The sequence below is a fragment of the Salarias fasciatus genome, chromosome 7, assembly GCF_902148845.1.
Source record: "Salarias fasciatus chromosome 7, fSalaFa1.1, whole genome shotgun sequence".
In the NCBI taxonomy this organism is placed as follows: Eukaryota; Metazoa; Chordata; class Actinopteri; order Blenniiformes; family Blenniidae; genus Salarias; species Salarias fasciatus.
In genome coordinates, this window is record NC_043751.1 from 28,003,670 (window position 1) to 28,021,157 (window position 17,488).

Genomic DNA, 17,488 nt, shown 5'->3' on the forward strand with positions numbered 1-17,488 from the left:
TGATGAATTTATTGAAAATATGAATTAGTGGATTGAGACCAGTGAAAATCATTGCACTGAAGTTCATGGTACTGGTGCTTGTAAAAAAGGTCTTGGATGATATTGACCCAGGTCAATTTGGCATGAACTCCCTAGATTGACAAAGAAAAGAGGAAACTGGTGTCTGTAAGAAATACAGCTAAAGGAAACAACAAACAATAGATGTGAAATCAAACCAGCTGGTAAAAGAAGAATCCTTTTTCATAGGATCAAGGGTGTTTGGAAACATCACAAGTTGTGCTGATACAATTACTTGGGTGAATCGAACAGTATTAAACAGACAAATCAACAACAAACATAGTATGTGGAGATTTTGTCACTACAAACCACATAAAATAACAGCTGCCATTGTGCGCCAATAGCGCTCCCCGTCTCTGCCAGCCATAAGAAATTCCAGTTTGATTGATGGCGATCTTCTCCAAAGATTTACAAGCTTGTACGCTGTACCTACCTAGATGTTGGAATGCAATGGAAGAGCTTCATGACAGATTTGTTTAATAAACAATGGGACTGGAAAGGAAACGCGAAATATCAAGAGAAAAAAAAAACAGTCTTTGAAACTATTTTATTTCATCATAAAATACATAAAAATTGCTTTTCTATTCAGCTACAGTCCACCATCTTGGGATTTATGTTTGCTTAAACATCTGAAAGGGACAAGTCTGTCTTTAGTTGGATCTCTGTTGGCTTCAAAAAACATAAATTAGTTATAAAAAGCAAATCAATTTTTTTTACATCTTGTTACAGTTGATAAAACTAATTAAGGTTAAATTCATGTTGGGGGGAAATATTTCTAATCCAACTGGACACAGATAATAAAGTGCAAAAATTCTAATACTGCAAGGCACAAACTATCAATAATAGGATTGTCTTTTGTTTCTAATATAAAAAATATTAAGAATAACACAAACATACAAAACATTTTGATACAGTAACACAACAAGTAAAACCTTGTCTAAAACCTCAACAAATATCTGAAATATTTCTTTTTAAAATATGTCCTGTGGTACACATGTATAAGAAATTACAGCAGAAATACAATATATACAATAAAATCTATTACAAATACACATCTCATGGTTGTTGAGTTAAACTGTAAAACAAAATTGAACACAGCCTCAAATATATTTCACAATAAATAAGTGAAATAATAATCAGTATGTACCAATCTCAATCTACAAATATAAAGTATATGATAATTAATTCTTCGTTAATGTAATTACTAAAGAAAAAAAAAGATTTGGCTCAGCCTTTATTGCACACTTTCCTTCAAATCTTTTAATTTTATGAATGAAAAAACAGGCTAAAGAGTCTACAAGGTAAGAATAAGAAGCTTGAGAATATTTTATAGTTTTTCTATCATGCACTTTTTCAGAAAAGTTAAGTTGCTTTATTTTCTTTTATTGATTTCTGATCACGGGACAGGACAGGAAGTAAAGGTTTGTCTCAATTTTAAGCATTTCCAAGGACTAGGTTGAATAATTAATAGGGGACAATAATGGCAAAATGTTCATTTTCAACTGAAAATGAGGGTTTTACTGTAGAAGACAGTTTGTGTCTTTATCAGGACACAGTTTATCTCAATGTTATTTTTTTTAAATTACAATTGGTTGATTGACTTCACTGTCTTTAAACCTGAAAGTTTCACCAAACAACATAATACACTACGACTGTATACTCCAAACAATAAATAGAAGATGTCCATCTTTGTTAGTGACCAGTGGGTCCGCTGTACATCCGTGTGGAGTTCATGGTGTTTGAGAACTTTTAACCGATCAGTAAAAGACATTTATCTGAGCTGCTTTATCAACTCACAACTTCTCTCAATCATTATTTTGTAACATCATGTAGCAGTATGGCAGTGTTGGTTGCAAACGAGAGTGTATTTCATTTTTCTGCATGCACAGCAGTTTGAACGCTCATCGTCTGCACCGCCCTGAACGCAGCACGGTTCCCTCCGACTGTTACACGATGGGAGGCAAACACTGAGACGGTTCCTGGCTGTCGTCTCTCTCCGCTCCCGCTTCCTCCTGAGGTTTGATGATGATGTGAACGGGCCTCTCTCCGCTGCGCTCCTGCTGCTTGGTATCTGCGGAGAGCTTGCCCTCGCTCTCGCGCACCTCCTCCTCGGCCGAGGCTCCGATGGGCCGCAGACGCTCAGCGGGGTCCATCTTTGTGTCTGAGGCTGAACTGTCCCTCTGCAGCTTGTCGTCACTGTTGCTGTCTGAGCTGACCTTCTCTGCCGTGCCATGGAAACAAAGGTCATTTAATGTCAGCTTGCAGCGAACACAAAAGGCTTCGGTATATCTACAGTTATAGTGCTCACTACTCGAGTTACAAGGCAATTTTAGGCGAGTAGAAAGTCTGACTGAACTTTAAAGAAGGCAACTTTCTGCTGCATTTCAGTTATTTGCATTGTTTTTTTCTTCCCTCGCTTACCAGGCTTGCTGTTCACTTGTCTGTCCGTGCTGGTCGAACTGTCGGAGGTCTTCTTCACTGTGGGTCTGGCTCTGGGACGGACCTTGTTGAAATTCCCTTCTAAGATCCACTCGTGCTGTAATCCCTCATCAGGAGTCATGCGCTTGGTGGGATCCCAGCTGAAAAGCATGAAAAACCATTTTAAGTCGACCAGTAGAGTTTATATCGACACTTCAGTATATAGTATAGCTACTCCTTTCAAAGGTTTTACTTATAAAACTTTACAGCAAAAAAAAAGAAAAGAAAAAAAGAAAAGAAACTCTCATGAAAAAATACATTGTGGGTGAAGTGGAGGCTTCTTTGAAAAGTTTTAGCTGAAATCTTACATGTAAGACATTACTGATTATCAGTTTTAGCCTTGAGCTGTCATTTGTTTCACCAATCAAGAATACAAGATTATGAAGATGATTATGTCATTTTATGAACAGTCAGTCAGAAGTGTGGATTATACTTACGCGAGGCAGCGTTTGATGAAATCTAAGAACAAAGCATCGTTTGTTTTCAACGCGGCTGACAGCTCCTTGGAGTTGGGCCTCCGTTTCTTCCCCTTGCTGTTGGTGATGTTCCTCGGGTTTCCTTTGGAGTCTGCACACAAATCACAGTACAGATTTATGATCCAGAGACACTATGTCCCCTTCTGCTCAGGACAGGAATAGCTAAATTTAATATTCTAATAAACACAGCTGTGGGTATATGACATGGGAGTCTGCTGCTGTTCAGTCTATAAATAAGTAATTAGAAATCTAAAGCAAACATGAATGTAGGTGAATAAGAAATCTCACCAAAGAATAACCTTCTCCTCGATGCGGACTGAATAAAATCATTTGGAGGCATTCCAAGAACCTGCAAGAGAAAATCAAACCACAGCTCTCAACCACCAATAAACTGTATTTTGATGTTTTGGCACATATAATATAGCATAGTTTAGAAAATCAAGAGATTAATATTTGACACTAGTTTCCTGCCAAACTGCCTGTGAGCGGTGCTCCGCCTCCCATCCCCAGTGAGGAGAAAGCCCAGGTGGAACTAATCACCTGGTTAATGTCCCCAGTCGGCTGGATGTGGAGGAAACACCTGTGCTACAGCTAGCCTGCACAAAAAGCGGGGGACAGCCCAAAACAAACTGTTTTTAAAACAGAGAAGGTGTTCCTCTCTGTGTGGCTAACCTGTGCAAACGTTCTTCACACCAGCAGCTAGACAGCTGGTAAGAGCCGCGTTAAGAATCGGTGTTTGAGTGAATTTCTCCGTCGGTTTAGCGCGGAGAAATGTTTGGTGCATTCAGGAGCACCTGGGAAATTCCAGCGTCATACGCGGATGTTAAGTTTAATGTTTGTTCATGGAAATACAAATTGTGTTGATTATTAAATTTATTTACGGATTAATGATCCTTCTTTAAGATTTTGAAGTTCAAGTTAAAAATTTACTGAAAAGAAAGTTTGCATGCATGAATTGGGTTAAAGCATTTGATTTACTGCTACATTTGTTTAAACTGACTCAGTTTAAAATGTGTTAAATGAGTGAAACGTTATTTAAAATCTACCTTTGTTAAGAAAACTTGGTTCTTTATTGCAAAGTCATAATTCTGCTATTACATTGAATGCAACTTTTTTTTGAAAGACTTTAAAAATACTACTTGCAGGAGTAATTGGGTTGTATTTTGTGTTTTCATTAAGGTTTTTCACCAGAAGAAACCTGGTGCAATCTAAAGAAACTTAAATGGCTCAAATCTACGATAACCGGCAACTGAAACCTGATGCATGACTATAAAAAAATTAAAAGAAAACTTTGAATGGTTCTTTGAATTTTTGTGGTGTTCTGAACTTGAATAGAATGTTTTCTTCACAGGATTTCACTCAGAGGCCTTGACGCGTGTCTCCATGACAAACCTCCATTATGCAGGCGATCTGCTCCACTTCACTCTCTCCTGGAAAGAGAGGATAGCCTGTGTAGAGCTCAGCGAGGATGCAGCCCAGACTCCACATGTCGATGGCCATGCTGTACGGGTGACCCAGAATGACCTCTGGGGAGCGGTAGAAGCGACTCTGGATGTAGGTGTACACTGCAGGAAATGACAGAAGACCCTCAACAGGTCAGTTCAAAATGTGTGACATAGTTAAAAACGTGAATATGAAAAAAGTACTTACCCCTTTGTTGTTCATAGCAGCTTGAACCAAAGTCCACCACCTTTATGTTCCCGGGTCCCCTCTGGGACAGAAGGATGTTCTCCTGATCAGAGATGGAAATACTTTCAAACACTGGCGCTTTGATGCAATTCTCTAATGCTCCACAAGATGGAGCACCACTCACATTAGTGCAACCAGTACACTGGTTCAATGCAAAACTCTGGGTCAATATCAACTATTGATGAGTTAACCAGACTGAAGCGTCATAATTTGGAGGTTATACGGTGGAGGTCAGTACCGGTTTGAGGTCGCAGTGGATTATCTTCTCCCTGTGAAGCATCTGCAAACACCTGAGAAGTGCGTGAGCGAAGCGGCGGATGAGAGCGATGCTGAAACCCTGGAAGTTGTTTTTTTTGATCAGCTCGTACAAGTTCACCCTGTAGAGGAAAAAAAAAACAATTCAGAGCTCAGAATGCTTTCCTTTCCTTTCCTTTGACCTGTTTGCTCTCTGTATTCATGCTGAACCAACACAGTCTTCGGAGCTCAACACAAACCGGCTTATAAAAAGATGCGGCTCATAATAGCGTCTTCATAATCCTCAAATAAACGCTCTGAGAAAAGAAGGCCGCTAAGTTCGGTGTCACTCAACACCAGCAACTGTCAAGCATGTACTTAGAAATAATCTATGTGCTCTTTGTGGTCACATTCAGAGGCAGAAAGATACAGTAGATAAAGGATATCCCTCCTGCTATTTCTTGCTCCTTGTGCTAAGTATGAACTGCTTTAGACTGTGTAACTGGATCCTTCACACCATGGAGCAAGAAGGGGTAAGAGATAGGGCCCTAATCAAGGCCTTAACTAAAGGATTCGGTGACAGTAATGTTAGACAAGGTGCCAGTCCAAGACGTCCTGTAAAGGTCATTCAGTCGGAGTGATACACAAAACTATCTCCCCTCGGAGAGATTTCAGAGGTGATCCACGCTAACCTCACATGGCTTAGGCTACACAGGTAATCACTTAAATCCCGACTGACTCCAGCTATGTAAAAGTAATGAAGAGAATCAAATGAGAAGTGCTTCTGATAAACAATACGGAGTTCACACCCCGCTCCTGTAGCAGTCAGAGGCGGCCTGCCTCAACCTCCTTCAGCCATAATGAACTCTGAGGCCTGGCGGGAGGGATGTGAGGGAGGCACTAACCCGAGGAGCTCAAAGGAGATGCAAAGGTGATTTCGGAAGTAGAAGTACTCCTTCATGTGGATGACGTTGTGCAGGTTGTCTTTATCTTTCCTCTTTATTACGTCCAAGATCTTCAGCTCTACCAGAGCTTGGTGATGGAACCTACAGACAGATTCACAGTTGTTACATATTAGGACATCTAGTTTTTTTTTTCTTCCCTCAACAACTAAATGTGATCCACTCCCTCCCGGCAGGAATCAGAGCTAAGATAGCCATCTGACCCAAAGAGAGTTCATCTCGGGCTGTTTGCACTCATTTTGTTTTCTGCATTATTGAAGCAGCGGTGAGACTCCAGCATCCGTCCTGCGGGAGTGGGACTGGAGCGTTTGCGGCCGCTGTGATGGCGGGCGCCGGGAGGGACAGGTAAGATAAAACCACGAGGTGCTGACTTCTATCCTGCTAAATCAGGTCCAGATTTGGCAGAGTCCTAAATCGTAAAGTGATCGCTGCGCGAGCATGCGGGAGGAAAGAAAAAAAAAAAAACTTACAACCGATCTCAAATGAATGGCAGATGCCGACTCCTTGAGTCTTGATTTCTCAGTTGTGGAAGAATTTTTTTTTCTGAGTGGTTCTGGCTTAAGTGAGTTGAAGGAAATTTCTTTAACGAGTGAAGCTCCGTACCAAAATGTCTGTTTTTGTACCTTTTTTTGTTGCGTATCATCTTTATGGCCACCAGCTCGTTGTTCTTGTGGTCGAGACACTTCAGGACCTGACCGAAGGAGCCTTTGCCGATCACTTCGAGCACCTCAAACCTGTAGGCGATGTGGTCGTGCAGCACCTACGAGCACAAGAGGGCCGTTAATATCACATTTCACTGCATTATGTAATGTATGTGCGCACTCACAATAAAAATAGACCGCGCTAACATCCACATTCATCCATGTGAATTATTCAACAGCGGTCATAACTCTACCGCAGTTATTAATAAAACATGCAGTTAAAACGACATTTATTCTGAAGCATTCTGGTTTTGGGGTCCTACACGGCGCGGGGACAGTATTAACTGTTCTCAGGCTTTGCTGTGTCTGTCAGTCAAAGCAGCTGAGCGAGTTGAGCTTCAGTAGACATGGAAGGAACTGAACAATGCTCAGTCACTCAGCCTTGAACGGCCCATTCATTACATATCGTCTATTGACACACAGCTGCCTGTCAGCCGCCTGATTTCTACAGAACAGTCAAGGCTGTTGTGACCTGGCTGCGCCTTATTGTAAACAGTATTAAACAATGCCGTCAGTCAAACGGACTCGGTGCCCGAAGCCGCTGGATTAGGGTCATCCGAAGGCATCTGGCCGTGTGCAGTTTAGCTTCGCTCATACATAAACAAGCACTCATGCATGAGCGTCTCGCAGGGCCACTTAAATGCCACTTCTATTTGCTGAAAGTGCTGTGTGTGATATTAAATGCGAGGACATTTCACCGTTTCATGAAAAACATCAACCTATGAGTTCGGCAGCAGTGCATTAGAGAGAGCTGCTGCAGTATTTTTCTAACCAATTGGCAACAGGTTACCAATGATAAGAGCTTTTTTTTTTTTTTTTTTTTTTTTTTTGTCCCCCCAAAGAGGTGAAATCCTTCAGGCGTGAAGTTGAGCAGCGAGCCAATAACATGTGAAAAATTACATTTATGAATTTTGAATCGGCTTCAGAAAAATGTCACTGAATTGACATGCTTCGGAACATTGGGCTGACTGAAGTTTTGAAATTTTCCAAGAATATAACCCCCTCAAACACTAAATAAACCATTGAGGTGAATATTGGTGCTTTAACACAATATTTGGCTGAAGACATTTTGTGATGTGCAATCAATGCCTGATTGCATAAATGGAATAGTAACAATACACTGGGTTAATACAAGACAAACTGAACATATTTTCTTTTTATCAGACTATTTGCTGGTTTCTACAAAGTTCTTTGATATATTTCCAGTATGAACTGAAACTTTCAGTGACCTGGAAGTGAATTAAATTATTAAATATTGCTTGGAGTTGTATTTGAGGCCCACTGAGGTAGAACTTGAAGTTATATCTGGCCGTTCGTTACCCTGATGTAGCTCCCGTGCTCGTCGTCGTATCCAGAGTTCTGCGGCGCTCCCTGGGCGCCCTCGATCTTCTGAGAGCCCAGACCCAGGAACCAGGTCTCGGCGTAGTCCATGATCTCCTCCTGTTCGTACTCCGTCAGCCGCTCCTGGAAGTTCTTCAGCGCGTCTACAGCATTCAGAAAGACGGAGGAGGAAAACAGTGACTCACTCTGCTGATAACACCTCCGATCGCCTTCCCATGCCAGCACGCTATTTCCATCCAGCAGGAGAGTCTAAATGTTTTACAGAGTTACGTGTTTGCAGTGGAACGCCCACAGCAGGCGTAGCGCCTCAGTGATTGTTGTGAGTGAGTGTTGTGGTTCCCGATCACGTACCCAGTGGAGACATGGGTAACCGCTGTCCCTCGTACGCTTTCTCCTTCTCCAGCTTGTTGCCGAAAATCTTGCTGTTGCGGGAGACGGACACTTTATCCATGGTTGCACCGAAGCGCATCGTGAACTGCTGAGTGGGCTTCGGTCTCTCGTCCTGTAAAGTAGCATAATCAGACGGCGTCATGTTTGTTTCACAGTGCTGTCGTCTACAGGACTGCACAGCGTTCTGCAGAACGGCTCTCTACAGGAGCCTAATGAACATGACCGCCTCACCGAGTGCGTCTGATAGTTGTTTTGAATCCCTTTGTTGGCAATCTGAGGCAGGATGTTTTCAGACGGCTGGTGCTGGTTTTTGGCGTTGCTCACCACCACCTGGACCACCGGCGGCTCCAGCTGAGGCAGAGTCCCCACGCTGGGGCCAAACTTCTGCAGTGGAGGAGGACATGTCTCAGCGACGAAATACAATTTGGAAGCAGTGATACGGAAAATGTGACCAAAATGTCTTCATTTATTATCAATCTGCAAAATGAAGAGAAACTCCAGGGAGAATATTTAGGCCATTCCATGAGGACATTGGCCAACTTCCACATCTTTTAAGATCTTTTTCTACACTGTGTAACACTTTGAGTACAGAGGACGAGAGCAGAGCAGCAAGTGTGAATTCAAAAATCTATGATTCCCTTTAGATTTATAGATACAGGCTACTCTTTTCATTCATTTTTCCCTGTGAGTTTGTGTTGCAGCTATCTCCCTACACCGTCTCCCTACATGCTCTCCATCCATGGAGACTCGGGTGACCGGGACCTCCAGCAGGCAGCGGCTGGAGTTACTGATCAGGGTGAGAGTAAAAAGGGGATGGAGCCCCGTGAGGTTCGGTACTGACAGGGTCTGTCTGTGGCGGCTTTGTGGGGGAGGTGAGGTGCAGTAACCTGCTTTTCTCTGGCTGCCACCCTGATTGCTCCGGGAGCAAGATTACATGTGTCACATTATTGCAGGACTCCATCCTGGCAGTGATGGGCAAAATTAGGCCTCAGGCGTTCGCCAAGTCTCCTGGAGAACATAAGTTGCCTCGTAAAAGTATGTTCTGTCAAAATGAGGGAATTAAAAAGCTTATCTAAACTACGTTTGCAGTTTTTTTTTTTTTGATGCAACTCCACAGAAAACGAGATTCCCTAACAGAGTGCTGCTCCACACACGGCACTGTGCTGCATTAACATAATATATTCTAAAGTATTAATTATTAATAGCATTTCATAAAAAATAGCTTTACCATTTCTGCGGTCAATAGTTCATATATTTCCCCTCACGTGTTAAAGGCTGCTGCAGGATCTGCCAACTTGGTTATGACGCATAGAGATAGGGCTAAATATAGTTGCAAGCACCTGCCACAACGGGCAAAGGAAGTAAACACAGTTACATGCCTCCACGTAACTGCTGTTGTGTTATTGGTAATCTGTAATGCGTCACATATGTGCACGAGCACATTCATGCTTATTGTTTCTAAAGTTACAGGAGTAAGAGGACGTTTAACAGGAGGCGGTTTTAAACAGAGGGCTTCTCCTAATGATCCAAACAGCACAGTCAGTTTAAGTTAGAGTAATCAGGTCTCTGGTTTCTAAAAAAAAAAAAAAAGCACGAATCCCTGTGTATCTCATTACACAGAAAAAAAAGAAGAGGACTGACGCTTTCAGACATGCATTGATTCATTCAAGTGCGCTGCAATAGTTTGAATGCAAAAAATGGAAAAGGAGTTGCAGTCGAAGGTATTTGTGGGCAGCTGTTAAGAGATTAGACCGACCTGCGAGCAGGGTCGATTAGTTCCAATACGGGAGCCTTCTGATGGGAGTCTGTGGGGGTGAGGGAAAGCCTCCGGTCGTGATGCCTGTGGGAGGAATGAGAGAAATTCATTCATCCAATAAATACACAACATAAATAGATCAAACACGTTTTTTCTCATCTGTGGATGAAATGAGCCGTATTACTTAGTTTTATATTCCATAGTGTTTTATAACATGATCTTTCAGCCAGATGGGAGAATTCCTTTGCACCAAATGGAGTAGGTTAGTGCAATCCCGTGGCGTACGTGCTGCCTGGATTCTCCAGTCACTTCAGTCTCGGGGCAGCTGAGCAGGGTGGAAACCAGACCAGCAAAAATAATGCACTATGATCCTAAAATAGATCAGTTCTGCAAAAACCCAGCAACAACGACTCGCTCACTCCCCAGCACTCTGTGTACCTGCCAGTGTGTGCAGGTGTGCGTGCCCATGTGCCTGGCGGTACACGTGCCTCCAAGCATGTGCGCCCTGGAAATTCATTTGAATGGATAAGTTACATGCAAGGAACTGATGACAAAAATCCAAGGATTTCCGGATGTTGCAAAAGAAAAAAAGATACACAAAGGATTCGGCACGTTTCTGTGGAGCACCAAGCCAGCTTACACGTGCTTTAATAATCAGTGGGTGAGCGTGTGACTGTGATAGGCGACACCATATGGGTGAAACAAAGCTTAGCCTCATATGGGGATCTGTGTTAAATTCGCTCTGTCGCCCGACGGGGGTGGAGGGAGGGAGGGAGGGAGGCAGTGAGGAAAGGATAAATGGCTTCTTATCCACAGGTTTTAGATGGGAAACAGCTTTCCAGACATGATTTTTAAAGCTTGAAATAAATGGCAAAGCAACATGAGGTTAGTTAGCTGATCTAATCCAGCCAGGAGAGGGGAGATGAAGCTAACAATGACCGGCTCTGCTCACGTGTCAGAGGTCCCACACTGGAGATAACGCTTCTCCATTCATATGGCAAGACAGTGACAACGGGTGCAGCCCAGCAAGAGTCCGGTACGCTGACGCCGTCACGTTCCGATCTCTGGAGGTTTGTGAGCGACAGCAGGAGCCATGTAGGTCACTATGCCAGGTTTGGCCTCTAAAACATCACCTGCAAAGGTCTGCTGTAAGCCTGGCTAATGAACACTGAGCCCGCTGACACCACACCATCTGCCCAGACAAGAGTCAGGCTTTTTAATCTTTACTTTTGTAGTTATTACATGCGCACAATCAAAAAACTCAAATAATTTTACAGCCACTGTGCAATCTAGGTGTATGTTTCACAAAGCTAATGCACATAAAATAATTGTTACTTAGTGAAATTGATGTAATTTAAAAGAAAATAAAAAAATGGGAAGGGGGGGACAAAAGCAGCTGGCAGCTCCAGCTCTGTCCATGTGATCTGGGGTCTTTGCTGCAGGTGGGTCATCCAGGCAGCTGTGCCAGAGCAGCTTTGGCTTCAGTGGTCAGAGGTTCACTTGGTCAGAGGGTCAAAGCACAGCAGGGAAAGCAGAAGTTACTGAGGGTAAACATCAACAGACCGTAATGCGGTGCCCTCCCTGTGCTGTCGCCTATCCGGCATTCACATGGGTCCACTGGAAATATGCAATCACCGATCAATCAGTATGATCAAAATGAGTTTCAGTCAACACACCCTGAGCTCATCAGTCAAAGAAGGTGGACTAAAGGAGGAATTCACTGAAGATCTCCAAACAGCAGGGGGTTAAATTTATATCACTTTCCATGTACGGTGTGAAAAATACACCAGAACACGTATAGACTTACAGAATCTGTCAGCACAACAAACACTGAAGTAAGTAGGCTAAAGAACGACTGAAATAGAAATGGATCAGATTTTTCATCACAGGCTGGCGTGCATTCAGCAGAAAGAGGGTGGCGGAGGAGAAATTCAGCATTTAAACCAATAAACTTGTGAAGGTAAAAATGTGAATTGTTTCAAAGTGAGAGTGAATTACAGGCATTAGTCAGTTAAATTAATGTAAAAGTACAGTACAGAGAAGAATCTATCTTCAGTTTTGGTGAACTAATACATATCCTTTAAAAAAAAAATCTGGCTTTATTCACCCCACATAGTGAAAGCCAGTTTTCACAGCAGCAACATTGCACAAGACGTTGTAAAATGAATACTTTGTCTCTGGGTATTGGATAATTAAAAAAACTAAACTGTTAATAAATGAAAATACTCATAATCTGACTGACTATAGGGACATTTAAATAATAAAAGGAGGTAATTATAAGACACAAGTAATTATAAGATTCTCATATAGGAAAAATCATCTGGTCAGTAAATTTCCAGTAAAGCAACCACACAATAATCCAACTCAGGTAGACAACAGATCTTAAATCAGTCCATCAGCCCACCAATAACAATGTCTCACCTTGGTATTAATTTCTGGCAACATGTTGCGTTATCAGTGTCTCGACAATCCAAACAAACGGGAGGAATTATGAAATCCAAGCAACAGTCATGATATCCGGTTCTTCTCGAGACAAGACACACTCCAACTTCGTGACCAACTCTGGATGATGAGCAGCGAGAAGACAATCCCGATGAGTGATTAGATCACCCAGACTTGAGGCGGACTCCCGGTTTTACGCGCACGGAGGGTAAACGCGCTGTCGTCAGAAGCGGGATTAGCGCGCGAGGCAAGCTGCTGCTGAGGGTCTCTGCCACCTGTTCAGGTTCCTGCCGCTGACAGCTGGGCCTCTCCCGATATAGATTTGTGTTTTTTCTTTTTTATCCGTCCACCTACAACACGCCGTGTGACTGATGCGCTCTCTCCAACGCGCTGCAGGAACGAGCGTCTTCTTCTTTTTCTTAACGCCGACGCGCGCGCGCGCGCGCTCCTTGGCCACGCGGCCGGAGCGCACTTCCAAGACTCGGTTCGGTTGGATGTCGTGCAGACTCGCTGGAATCGCTTCTCAACCTGAGATCCTTCTGCGTTTTTCTGCACGGCGCATCGCGCGCTGTGAAGGATGTTCAGTGGGCTGAAACCGTCTTACATAATACTGCGATATACAGGCGTTTGGTGTAGTTTGCAACCCTCGAGCACTTCTGCAGCCTTCAGGCTAAAGTCGATGTTTTATTTATAGGTATTGGTTCATATTCCTGGAGGTGGAGAAAAACAAAACATTGATTTTCAATCATTTCCCTATTTCGGTGCAGATACATTTTTTTTAACCTGTAAAGAGAAAACCCCCCCCACTAAATTATTAAACATCTAAATATATCTATGAAACCAGGAGACAGAAATGTATTTTAACCTTGATAGAATCCTCTTTAACTGCAGTATGCACGTTATTCTTCAGAGTAACAGGTCAGACATGATGACATTGCCCCCCCCATATTTCTCTACTAAATATACTCAGATGACATTTGTTTTCCAGTGACTAATCCTCGCTGTAATCAAGTTGCTTTAAACATGTGATTAGCCTACAACAAGTACAAGAGGATGAATATGATAACACAACAGCTGTTATGTAACTAGAGGCTACTTCAGTAATCAGCCTCTGCTGTGAGGAGGAGCAGCAGAAGAAGCTGCTTCTGTCCTCCTTGTTTCTCTCTGCAGCCGTTCTCCTTACTCCCACCTGCGTCTGTGTCGAAGAAAATATTAAAAATGGTCAGAATTAAATTTAGAGACAGATCTAAAATCTTTCATGGTACTGGTAGCACATGTGTTTTCTGGATCGTGCTGTGCCGAGGGTTTGGCCCTTGCTGGCTGAGTGGCCTTTTAGTGAAATGAACCAACATAGAAACAACAAAACTGAGGCAGGCAACACAACCCTTTTAGAAGTGCAAGAGCCCCTTTTAAAAATAGCCCGTTTAATAAAGGCAGGGGTTGCAGAGGGAGGCATTCCTCTTTTGCATCCTGGATCACAACCTGGAGAAGGCAGGTTAGAGAAATGTCTCTATACTCGAGTTTATGATTCAAATGCTCCCCAAACCTTGACTTTGCATCCACACTGCAGCATGTCTGGAAAAGACACTGGGATGAGAAGCTGAGACACCCCTTTGCTGTCCGTCTGCTAAAAATACTGGGAGCTTTGCCAGGCATCAAGACTGTAAACAAGATGAAACGTCTAGTTTCTCTGCCGTTTGGTAACTGTAAACCTCGCCGCATCACACCTGAGACAGTCATTATGCGGCGTGCGTTCGGTTTTGTCGCCCAGGTGACGATGTGTTGGATAACGCATGAGAGCAGCTGGAGCAAAACAATGCAGACGGTATGTCTGGCTCTGGGCAGTAGAAAGAAAGCATCACATACAGAATAATAAAAATATTAAACCGTTCAATAAATAAAAGCTAACAAAGACTGAGATTTAGCGTGTGCATACGAGGGTGTGGCTAAATAGACAACACAAGTAAATTTGAGTCCAGAACTTGTGGGCTGAGTTGGATGTGAACGTACCTCGGGTTGGACCCTCCTGTTCCTGCCCCAGCAGCATCCCTGAAGGAGGCTAACACCACAGCAGGCAGGTGAGGTCCCGTCTTCCCACATAGCACGTGTCCCCCATACTGCCACGACCACACCCCGAAGCCTACCTCCACCTTTTCCGGGGAGAAGGGAGGTGGTAACTCACTCGGCTTGGACGAAGACTCACGTGTGATGATGGTGATGAAGATGCCAGGCCTGCATTTCCTGTTAACCGTTAGCCAAGCAGTTCCTTGAACTCAGATCTTCACTTTTCATGACTCATGACTGAGTTTCCATGCGCCTCTTTAGATGTGGGCAAATCCTGAAATTCAGCATGAATTCTTAACGCAGAACTTCCTGTGACTCTTCACAGCTCCTCACTGCACTCTGGACGTGGCTCCGCCGCCTCATTTATTCAAATAAGGTCACGTTCCGGTTGTTTCGAGACCTGGATGCCCTCTGCGTTTTCTTCCCTTTCGGCTTCCTGCGAACTATTTGTGCTCCGGGATATAGACAGAATAGAGAGGCAGGCTGCCGACAGACAGTGAGAGGATGCTGATGCTTTGTGCCGCTGCTATTATTGGTGAGGGAGTGCTCTCTGTCTCCGCTGCTGCCAGTGACGTACGGACGGGGCTCAACAAGGGACCCATCCCGAGCCAGAGACAGCGCGGCAGGGGCCTGGCACTTAGCTTCCTGTAAAAAGCGGCTCCTGGGAGTGCAGGGGGGCGGGGTGGGTGGGTACAGTAGCTACAGATCCTGTCCTCCCAGGTGGGCTCTTCATGGGGCCGAGGAAGCCAGACAGGGAGGAGGTGCGTCTCTAATGGGCCTCCCATGTGGCTCGGCAGACGCCTTCAACTTCCCTCTCCCTGCTCACTTGCCAATGTATCCTGGAGACAAAGCCGGCGCGGATGTCATATCCCCCCGCCCGCTTCTCGTTTTCTGCTCCTCCGTCTCTTTTAGCCCTCTCCACCTGCTTCACTGCTGCCGCAAACCCCTGTGGGATGCTGACAAATAGCTTACCCCACCTCACCGTAAGCTACCCCTGGCCTCCTGCCGGCGGCGGCAATCAGCAGCAGAGAACTGCAGAGTCCACAGCAAGACGCGGCGAAAGAGGCTGAGTTTGAGCTTTCCACTGGATGTCACAAACACCACAGTCTTTTTTTGTTTTTCAGTGTATGACTGTACCCAGTGCTGATTATCAAATGATTTACTGGAGGCGAGTAAAAGATGATTTAGCACCGTCTGTCCATTTAACGTCATGTTGTTCGGCGGGTTACAGTTTCACACTATATTTTAAAGGTTGTTTTCATGCCGCTGTCACACGGCGGGAGAGGCCGCACAACTTTCACCCTGCTGCCAAAAATAAAATCTGTGAATCACCATGTTTTGGTGACAGGAAAAATGTTGCTATTCTGGTAGCAAGAAGCCGCAGGGCACTGTATTTCATTACTGCCCAGTCAGCTACTTTTGACACTTATATAACACGCAGTTACAGTAGCTTGTGTATTCCACCTCTTCCTACTTGTCTTTAGCTTTTTAATTTGCAATAATTAATGATTCTATCGCCCAGGTGTCATCTGACAGGCTGGCGCTGCCTTCCCATGCCTCTGACTCATCAGGATTGAGTGAGCAGCAGGTGTTTGGAATTGCTACATCAGGTCAGATAAGCCTTAAAATAAGGCTGAATTTCCTCCTGGGTGCAGACGCCTTACATACTGTTGGGCCGTTTGGGCTAATCGCCGCCAGGTGCCAGACGGGGCAGACCGGGGCGAGGTGAGCCGTCAGCCAAAGCAGACAGTGTCAGTGTCCGCTGCCATTTGGCAGAGAGCAGTGTGGGTAGTCTGACATGGCTGGCAGGTGGACGGGCGGCATCTGCAGTTTTTAGATGCGCAGCAGATCTCCCAGTGACAGCATGTCACCGTGTGAGATATGGGTCAAGTTCACAAGTTGACACAAGCCCGTGCGTTTAGACACACGGGCGATTATAGGCTTAATTGTGACTTACATTCTAGTTGTTAATAGACCTTGAAATTGGATTGCAAACAAGTGCAAATTGAGAAAGAATTTGTGGTGAGAGGTTATTGGCCTTGCATGTAGCTGTCTATGAATGGAAATACAGGGGAGGGCAGAGATGCGTCCACTTGAGGAAATGTAGATAATTTTTAAATACTGAGCAGGCTTTTAATGGTGCAACAGCAATGTCGAGTCACGGACAAGCTGCAGTCGCTGCGTTGGACGAACATCTAATAAGAAGTTACTATGACAGTAATTACAATCAAGATAAAGTCTGGATTTTGGCCTGATTATTGTGATTCTGCCTCACAAGGGCCGGGTGTTTTATTGTGAGCATGTGCGGGTGTGTTTTGTCTCCTTGATTAAGTCTATGCTTGTCTGAGTGTGTGTGTAAGAGATTGTGATTGTGGTTGTGGACACAAGCAGTCGTTAGGCCCAGCCAAATCTTATTAGCCACGAGGAGAGGCTCCCTCTGCCAGACTGAAGAGGCTGAGGCTGAAAAACAAACTCCTTAAATCATCTTTTGTCCAACAAGAGTAATGAAAGCGGGCGTGTGATTATATCAGAGAGCCATCGAGGTCTAAACGGTTTGCTGCCATCAGTCACATCCCAGAACAACATCCTGCGCTGTGAGCGCAGTCGTCATTCCTGTTATTTATATATTCCTAACACAGCTTCTGTGTATTTGTGCTGTTAGGTTTATGGAGATGCAGGCTGACCTACTCCTGTATATTTGTGTCAACCGTGCTGACTATGAAGACCACCTACAGAGGACACCTAATCCTCCCGCGCTCTATAATAACATCATTTCATGGACTGTAATAATCACTCGCACTCGATCAGGAGCCGCCTGTCTGTCTTCTTTTACAGACAGAGACCCAGACTGTCTGTTAAAAGGACCATAATTGGGCCACAGGTCGTCCTCTGCGGTGT

The 17,488-nt window shown here is 44.1% G+C and overlaps 1 protein-coding gene across 4 annotated transcripts; it reads right to left on the reverse strand.

The window, feature by feature from the left end:
- Positions 1–1,996: 1,996 nt before the first annotated feature.
- Positions 1,997–14,726, reverse strand: LOC115392439 (dual specificity tyrosine-phosphorylation-regulated kinase 4-like). Of its 4 annotated transcripts, XM_030097048.1 has the most exons (15): positions 14,671–14,699; positions 14,537–14,585; positions 10,085–10,168; positions 8,560–8,712; positions 8,290–8,440; positions 7,918–8,081; positions 6,520–6,656; positions 5,840–5,980; positions 4,939–5,077; positions 4,662–4,743; positions 4,404–4,576; positions 3,300–3,360; positions 2,973–3,102; positions 2,479–2,636; positions 1,997–2,281 (listed from the first exon to the last, which is right to left on the reverse strand). In XM_030097048.1, exons 5-15 carry the CDS (start codon positions 8,405–8,407, stop codon positions 2,004–2,006), a joined length of 1,581 nt encoding a protein of 526 aa, XP_029952908.1. In that variant the 5' UTR covers positions 8,408–8,440; positions 8,560–8,712; positions 10,085–10,168; positions 14,537–14,585; positions 14,671–14,699; the 3' UTR covers positions 1,997–2,003. The 4 variants fall into 4 exon arrangements, with proteins under 4 accessions (XP_029952908.1, XP_029952906.1, XP_029952905.1 ...); XM_030097046.1 differs by having other exon boundaries at positions 1,997–2,278; positions 14,537–14,726; XM_030097045.1 differs by having other exon boundaries at positions 14,537–14,726.
- Positions 14,727–17,488: the final 2,762 nt, after the last annotated feature.

What these genes read in the sequence shown, in the direction of transcription:
- LOC115392439 (XM_030097045.1), bottom strand. Translation starts at nt 14,626, where the DNA reads ATGTGGGAAGACGGGACCTCACCTGCCTGCTGTGGTGTTAGCCTCCTT. An exon ending in ATGATACGCAACAAAAAAAG is followed by an intron (nt 5,981 to 6,519) that starts GTACAAAAACAG and finishes ATCTGTCTGTAG; the next exon opens with GTTCCATCACCAAGCTCTGG. An exon ending in TTCATCAAACGCTGCCTCGC is followed by an intron (nt 2,637 to 2,972) that starts GTAAGTATAATC and finishes CATGCTTTTCAG; the next exon opens with CTGGGATCCCACCAAGCGCA.